At 43.5% G+C, this 9,001-nt stretch overlaps 1 protein-coding gene across 1 annotated transcript; it reads right to left on the reverse strand.

The window, feature by feature from the left end:
* Positions 1-824: 824 nt before the first annotated feature.
* Positions 825-8,757, reverse strand: LOC146752757 (myosin-binding protein C, cardiac-type-like). The gene is made up of 4 exons (XM_085531327.1): positions 8,505-8,757; positions 6,494-6,606; positions 1,928-2,089; positions 825-955 (listed from the first exon to the last, which is right to left on the reverse strand). The coding sequence occupies exons 1-3, from the start codon at positions 8,620-8,622 to the stop codon at positions 2,045-2,047; spliced, it is 276 nt and encodes a 91-aa protein (XP_085387453.1). The 5' UTR covers positions 8,623-8,757; the 3' UTR covers positions 825-955; positions 1,928-2,044.
* Between the last annotated feature and the right edge of the window lie 244 nt (positions 8,758-9,001).

Below are 9,001 nucleotides of genomic sequence, written 5' to 3' on the forward strand. Positions count from 1 at the left end.
AATGATGATAAAAAGCAATGGAATGCTTTGGCAGGACACCAAAACCATCCTCCTTCCTTGATATCTGCTGCAATGGAACCTTCCACTGGAAGAAAGCCTCTGATGACTTGTCACCCCAGAGAGGTCAGCTTTAGAAGCAGGACTGCTGCACAATAGAATGAACTGGAGCTCCTTAGCATCTCTTACATCCAGGAGGGGTGTGATCAGACCCACCTATCACCTTCAGGTGCGCTTTCTGACACCTTGTCTGACTTCACTGTCACTGTGCCAGCATCCTCAGGCTTAACCTGCTTCATTGTCAGTGTGCAGCAATTGCCAACGTTCTTGATGTCATTGTAATTGTTGGTGTAAAGGAGGTTGCCATTCAGGAACCATTCCACGTCCTTGTCATTATGGGACAGCTCGCAGGAGAAGACAGCAGAGCTCTCTTCTTCAATTTCTACATCCTGCAGGTGCTTCGTTACTTCTACATTGCGGGCTGTGGGGAAACAAGGTGAACTGTTACCACTGTTACTATAAATCATACTGGGATGTGGTAGAATGGTTGGACTAGATGATCTTTGTGTAATCATCTATGTGAAGATAATACATGTATAAAGTTAGCAGGAGAGAACGGCAGAAGTCAACCTCAAGAAGAGAAATCTGAGGTGAAATAGGACATGGAAGAGGCCACCCTCCCTGCTCATACCTTCAGCTGTCAGCGTGGCCTCAGTCTCTGCAATTCCTGCCTTGCACTTGTACACACCAGCATCATCGGGCTTCAGCTTCAGAATTCTGAGCTCTACTGAATGCTTATCCCTCTTGATCTTGTACTTCTCAGAGGGCTCGATGGGTGTGCGGCCCTTGAACCATTTCACAACCTTTGGAGAAGGCCTGAAGTCACAGGACAGGATGACAGAATGACGTTCCAAAGCTGTCTTGTCCTCCAACTTCCTGGTGATTTCTATATGGTAATCTGCAAAGCAGGGGTGGAAGAGAAGAAAGGATGAGGACAATTGGAAGAAGAGGAAAGTCTCTTGCGTGTATTCCATTCCAATTAATGTCAAGTTCACAATGGTTCTTTGAACGACTCTAAAGATAAAACAAACGATTGTCTATAGGGAATGCCATTGACTACATTTCTATGAAGTAATACTGTACAGTATCTACCAAATGCAAGGTCCAGCTCTTGTTCTGTGCTTATTAAATTGCTCCCAATTGTTGAGGCTTTTATTCAAATAAGAGTGAGTTGAAAATATAACAAGTACTTTAGGATGTGAATGGATAATCTTACGCTGGGGACAACAGCAGATAAAAAGCCTGCAAGTTTCTTTCAGATGAAATCAATGACAAACCGCACCAAATTTAGGTGCTACCAAACTTAAACTTGTCTAGTTCAGAAATACAATTAATTTCACCTGATTTGACTTCTTTGCTATAGCCAAGGACAAAACCTCAGCTCTGTAAATCTGAATAGTAAGCACATCACAGCTATTCAAACACATCTTTTACTGAGATGCAGCTGTCTCATTTAGTGTCCAACAACTTTGAACTGGAAATGGAGCAGACCAAAGCAGAATCTAAACATGGCTTCTACAAGGACTGATCAAATGCGGCCACCGTCAAATTCAAAGTATCTGATACAGAAGGATCACACTCACAGTCAGACAAAACCTCTTTGGAGAGGTGAACTGACTGCCCTGTTCACCCCCACTTTGGAAATAACTGCACTCATTTCCTACCTGCTCCCAGCAGTGTGGGATGGTGGGATAGCATCACACTTCCCACACTAAGCATCCCACCATGTCACTTGTTCCACCTAAACCTCAGTCCCAAAACAAAAGGGGAACTCGCTTCTGAACCCTCTTCACTTCATTTCAGATGTCTTATATGCTTGATCTCCAACCCACCCCCCACTCAGGAGAAAGACCCCCCGCTTACACCCTACCATCTTGTTGCATTCTGATGTTGTCATCAGCCTTCAGCTTGTTGTCCTCTTTGTACCACTGGGTCTGAACCTCATCGTGTGAAATCTCACAGACAAAAGATGCACTCCCATATTCATTCACTTCCACATCTTCCAGTGCTTTAACAATCTTGATATCTCCAGCTGTGAAACAGTAAAGATATATTTGTCAGGGTATTTCCAGAACTGAGTGCAGCATCTTTTCCTTACACATATTTGCATAGAAAATAAGTAGGATTATGTTTTATTCTAAACCATCATCCATTCCTGAGTCATTTCTCTCTTCAACACAGTCAATGCATTATTGCCCTTGAACTTAAAGACAGACCTACTAGCTACAATGGAGCTCCCTGCAAACAGTTTTCATGGAAACCAGAATCTCATTTATTCTAAAACCTTTCAAGCAAAATTAAGGGTAGAAAAACAATAGAACTGACTGAATCTTTAAGGTCATTTAGTTCCAGTCCCCCTGCTATAGGCAGGGACACCTCCCTCCACACCAACTCTTCTCCTCAGGGTCAAGGCTTCTCTCAAATCATTCTCCTCTAAGCCTGTGCCTGTGCTTGGGATTGCCCTGACCCAGGTGCAGGGCCTTGTACTTGGCCACACTCAAGTTCATGAGGCTGCCAAGGGCCCACCTCTCCAGCCTGTCCAGGTCCCTCTGAGTAGCATCCCTTCCCTCTAGCACATCAACAGCACCGCTCAGCTTGGTGTCATCTGCAAACTTGCTGAGGCTGCATTTGATTCCACTCTCCATGTTGCCTACAAAAATGTTAAATAACACTGGTCCCAACACCACCCTCCACCTGGACACTGAGCTATTGACTGCAGCTCTCTGAGTGTGACCATCCAGACAGTTCCCTATCCTGCAACTGGTCCATCCATCAAAATCATTTTTCTCCAGTTTGGTGACCAGGATGTCATGCAGGACGGGATCAAATGCTCTGCACAAGTCCAAGTAGATGATGTCAGTTGCTCTCCCATTATCCACTGATGCTGTTACTCCATCATGAAAGGCCACCAAGTTTGTCAGACATGGCTTGACCTTGATGAAGCCATATTGGTTACCACCAATTACCTCATCTTTATTTTCCAAACTATGCCAAGGAGAACTAGACAGAACTCTACAGTGTTGTGTCACTACAAACCTATCTGAACCATTGGCTTCTCTGCATGCTCATCACTAGTCTCTCCTTAGCTTGTGTGCCTACAAACAACGTATGGGGAATGTCAGCCACAAATCTTACCTAGGGGACATCTTTGCTTCAAAATCCTTTGAACATCACACAATCCCTTTTAACTCTCCAGGTCTGCATTTAGTTATGTCAGAATCAGGCCATATTTCTGTGCTGCTATATCCCTTTCCTTCTGAAGGGCCTGGATACAACTTGGATTAACCTCAGGAGAAGAGTTCCTGCATAGAATCATAGATTTACCCAGGTTGGAAAAGACATTGAAGATCATCAAGTCCAACCGCAGCCTAACCAGTACCCTAACTCTAAAAACCCTACACTAAATCATATCCCTGAGTACCACATCCAAAAGGCTCTTAAACACAACCAGGGATGGTGATTCAACCACCTTTCTGGGGAGCCTATTCCAGTACCTAAAATCTCTAGTATCTAAATCTCTCTAAAAGAGCACAGGTATTAATCTGACCAGAAAGGTTCCTGTTTGTTCATAAAATGAGCCTTTTCCGCTCCATCTTGCATAGGCCACTGGGCACAGGGTAGCTGGGAGACCACAGAAAAAGTGGTTCTGTGAGCAATAGGGAAACTACTGCCTAATCCAACTCCTCCAATCTCTGCTCTCTGCCAGCATGTCTAAATAGGGTGGCAGATACACACAGGAGATAAATATTTCCACTTCCCTCAGCCAACACTGCTCTGAATTTCTATGGGACACACAGTTAGATGAAAAGGCATTTGACAAAGAAGGAAATGAAAGAGTTTAATCTGCTGTGTCATTCTCTCGGTAGCCAGAATAACTAACCCTCGCCAGTGTTAGTTCAAAGAATAGGCAGATTTTACCTCCTGACATGAGCAGTAATTCAAAGAAGCTGGTATATGATCCAGTATCCTGCATATTCACTGCAGGCAGGAAAAGACATTATGAGATAAGGGAGATCTACACATCACTTGTTATGAACACCTCATAAAGATAAAACTACACACAAGAGGAGAGTTTAGGAAGAGGACCACTCTTGGACTACTTTCCAAGAGGCATCAATTAGTAACTCTCTTCGCTCATTTTTCACACTACTCCACAGTGTCCTCCTGAGCCCCCTTACTCCTGTTGCCAACTGCTGATGCAGGGAATCCTGAGGAACCAAGGATTCATAGTTGTTCCATCAGTAGTCCTTGGTCAGCTCTCCCTCCCTGCCCCTTCTGTTTTGATCCCACTAACCAAATTTTAGTTAGTCTGAAAAGAGGATGGAAACCTCCGCAGCAATTAGTTTCTAAATATCTTGCAATGGGCAGCTTGTAGGAGCCCCATCTCAATGCCCACAGCACAGGAGGCAGGACTGCTTAGCCCATGCACTAGTGCATTTACCAGCACCGATGTAAGCCCAGATCTATGCACACCAAATACAGGCTCTCAGTTTGCACAAGGAGGCATCCATGGAGCTGAAGTATTAGGCAGATATTGTGGTGGGGCAGCAGTTATTGAGACGCCAGACAGAAAGGACACAGATAACGTGGCAACTCAGCTTTACCATTATGACTGATGATGGAACATCTAATTTCACTGCTCAAAAGAGAACTTCCATATAACTGGAAAGAATGAAATTCACAGGGGAAACCACACACAGACACACACAAAAGCAATACAAAGGAGATGAAGGATGGTTCACATACTAGTGATTCACTCTGAGACGCAAGCAAATGAAAGAGTATCCCCAACCATTTGCCTCCTGAAATGCTAAGTATATAAACTCATTGCTGTGATAACTCTGCCAGACGTGAGTCATACACTGTAAAACCTTATGGGGTCAATCAGTTTAACTTCATAAATTCATTACACCAACAAAAACAGACCATCGTGTCCAGGCTGGTTCATTTCAGCTCTTCAAAGCTGTTGGTAAAACTGCCTGAGAGCTGAAATGCTTACCAGCAAAAGCTAAAACCTGTAAATCAAATGTAATAGGCTGGCTTTGTCTACTGTATAGAAATGATGCCTGAAAAAAAGAAAATAAAAAAGAACGTAAACCAGAACAAATGGAATGGCTACATAAAACAGCCAGTACTGAAACAGCAACCCAACCTGGTTGCAGAATGAGAGAGAAAATGAGAGTTCACCAAAGTCATGGGACAGGACACATGTTCATGTTCATGCTAACACTGAACCCAAGTGGCCACATGAGGACAGCATCTAGTAGGAAATCAGAAAAAAGCATCATTTCATACGTCCCTTGGGAAGGTGGCATCTACCAGGGCACAGCAGACCCATGTGTTCAGTAACAAGTCTGATGCTTCAGAGCCCAATGATGAGCTACAAACTGGGGTTTAACCAATGCAACACATGGAGGGAAAATCTGTCTTGAGCATAAAGAAGAAAGAGAAAGGTATCCAAAAGGACTAACCAAGAAATGCCCAAACTGCCCATGAAGCATTTCTTCCCGTGGTGCAAAATACCACAAGAGGATTTATTTGCTCTTTCAGTTAAACATAAAATGAACCTTTAGGGTAGCTGATGTCTTGTCTTAGGCTGCTCAGCATGTGGATGTTCCCTGATCTTCATATTCACACTTGTGAATAATGAGACTTCTCTTATTTCCCTGGGAAGTAATGCCCACTTTTTTACTTTGACAGAGCTCCTTCCCATCCTAGAAGGGAAAATATCAAGTCAGATCTCCATTAGTCCTTCCATCTCTGCACTCAGCAAAGGGAGCCTTCAGATCTATGCTTAATTCACCCACTCCCCTAGAATTAATGGAACTGTGCTTACTGGAACATATGCTGAAGCTTAAGCACAGTGCAGTGTTTTCAACATGAAGGAATGGCTATAGAACATGCATAAATTCTGGCTGACCTATGACAGCTTAAAGCACTGCGGAGGACTGTTAACAAGCCTGTTTGGACATCACCTTGAATAAATGACGTTATCCCCAAGTAAGGGAAGGAACAGCTGAGCACCAGGGAGGTACACAAAGTGCCAGAGCAAATTCTCACACTGTCAGGTGCAAAGAAAACTGAGATTTCACCCCAAAAACCCAGTTCACAACAAGGCTACAAAATCCCAGCTGAGAATTTCTGTGTTAGACTTGAAGCTCAAGACTGTACTGTAGTTCAACCAACAATATTTTGTGCAGCATGACCTAAAAAGTTCACAATAAAACCAAAACAAACTTCAATTTCAACTTGATAAATGAACTCAGGACATAATAACAAAGAGTGCTGATCTGGGCAAATAAAAGAGCATAAAGAAAAGAGAGCAGTGAAAAAGCTATCAAGGAAAAGCTCAGACTCGCATCCCTTGGAAGTGAAATTAAAGGCTCTCATTCATTTCCAGAGAAGTCAGAAAGGAAAATACCATTACATGCCATACCTTGAACCACTTGACGTCCATGTTGGGCCTGGACAGCTCACACTCAAATGTGACCTTGTCCTTCTCAATGACGCTACTGTCTGCCAATGGTTTGCTGATTTTCACAGGCAATTCTGAGAAGGAGAAAGAAGAATGTGGATTTAGTTGGGAACTTAGTTTTGTTCATAACCAGGTCCATGGGTGCTGTTAAATGGATCCTTCCAGATGGAAAAAACATTTCAGGTGGCCTCCTAGATTTTACCCCTTTTTGTGTTGCACGCAAGACTGAAAAAAAAAATTACTTCTGCAAAGTTCTTCTTGTCATAAGGAAACAAATATTTGGGGAATGGCAGAACCAGGTAAAATTTTCCTTCACGTCAAGAAAGTATAAATTTCACTCTCATGCTCTTGGTGTGGTTTCTGCTATGATTATTTGGACTAATTAAGCTTCTCCCTGATGAAAGCCTAGAAGTATATCACAAGAAGGACCAACTTACCCGTGACCTTTTATTTGTCTTACTCAAGCATCTCCTCCTGACCAAAACTGACAATAAAAGATTCAGCCAGACTACAGGTTTGAGCAGCTGAGTTGTTTCTAGGATCTCCTGCAATCTCAAGCTTGGAACACACACTTGTCTTTTGACTAAGTGTCTCTTATAGTGCAGTAAAACAACAGGTTTTCACACGGCGATTCCTCATTTACCTTGATCTGAAATCATTCTCAAACCATGTGGGATCAGTCCAGGGAGAAGGGGAGGAGAGGGGAAGGGAAAGGGGAAGTCCACAGTCCTCTAAAATCAGGCTTCTTAGCCTAAAGCTCAACAGCAAATAGCAGTCCACTTCCCCACATTGCTAGACTCCGAGCATTTAAAGAACATCAGCTGACCTCATTATGAGCTCTAACATAGCCAAAGGAATTCATATATTCAAATATTCTCTTGAGTGATGAGAAATATGGAGCATAACTTCAGACTTCTGCTGTTAAACTCTCACTTCTATCATAAACCAGAGTAAGAGTTCAATGCTGTTTTAGATGGAGGACTCATATTTTAAATAACTCATCTCATTAAGGCTTGGATTCCCTACTACAATTAGTTAAATTCCAGTTTGGATCATGCTTCACCTTGGATCACTTAGGGCTTCAGCCACTTATTGGAACTAACTCAATTTGTCTACAGAGAAGCTGTTTTCTATAGCAACAATAAGCTGTGATTGCAACTGGATGTCGGGAGAGCACAAATCCCGCAGTTATCCTGTACCAACATCCTCTCCTTCCATCAGAACAGCAAGTTTTTAAACCAGACTCATGCAAGCTTGCATGACACACCTTGTGTAAAACTGTTGGCAGCCATCAGGACAGCCAGTTGCTTCCTGTATAGACACTGTTCCATCAGTTTTGGTTTTTTTTGTCTCGCTAGAACAACAGCCAGTGTCTGAAAACTCCCACAACTGAAGCAACCACGCTGATATACCGCAGTCACTGGAGGTGCTCAAGAGCCACGGGTATGTGGCACTGGGGACGTGGTTAGTAAGTCCAGTGAGGGTGGGCTGGGTTGGACTCAGCTATCTCAGTGGTCTTTTCCAGCCTTGGGTGCAACTTGTAAGAGGGAATGAAGCAGCAAACTGCCCAGCACTGAGCTGCATTCTTCTGACACATGGTATCAGTGAACTGCTGTATTTCCCTATCTTCTCTGGAGCTATTGATCTAACCTAACTGAAAAAGTAAGCCTGAACCTAGATATAAATCAGGATCATAGTCACCCATGGTTGCTTATATATTCAGAAAGACACTCCAGAGGGTAATTCAGCGCATCTAGAAATTAAAGTAGAAGTTCCTTAGTCAAAAGTATTCCACAGCCAGATTTTCACCTCGCTACCACTACATTAAAAAGGAGAATCCAACTTGTGGTGTGGGTCATTGATGTTGTTCCGGGGGGAATTGTGGCTGTTCCATGCCCACAGGGTAGAAGACAGCCAGTCTTCCTCTAAGCCACATAAAAAGCTGCTTAGTGCTCCCAAAGCGAATGCTCACCAGTTGTTTCCAACTTGAAGGTCATCTTCTGGCCAGCAGCCTCGCAGATGTATTCTCCAGCATCTTTCTTCTCCAGCTGCTCCACAACCAGACGCCGTGTTTTGCCCACAGATTCCATTCTGAACTTTCTGGAGGAGGCAAGCAGTCTTCCATCCTTGTACCATTTTACTTCGGTTGGATCCTGTGCTACTTCACAGCTGAGGGAGGCACTTGCTGCCAGGGCAGCACTCACCTCTTTCTGCACCTGCTCCTGGTTTATAAACACAGGTTTTGGCTCTGAGGGAAGAAAAGAAAAAGTATTGACTGAGGGACCGAAATGAGACCAACTTGCAGGTTTGTATGTACAGGTTGGAACAGGTTTAGGTTACCACTTGTGCCCAAACTAATAGCCTTCACTAGAGAATATCAGCTCTTCTGTTGAAACAAAGTGTCAAATCTAGGCAAGAACCTAGGAACTGAAGGAACCAAGAGGGTCCTTGAACACCAGTCCCATGGTT

Source organism: Coturnix japonica, unplaced genomic scaffold (genome assembly GCF_054131305.1).
Source record: "Coturnix japonica strain WE unplaced genomic scaffold, WE-NBRP24 Scf041, whole genome shotgun sequence".
Classification (NCBI taxonomy): Eukaryota; Metazoa; Chordata; class Aves; order Galliformes; family Phasianidae; genus Coturnix; species Coturnix japonica.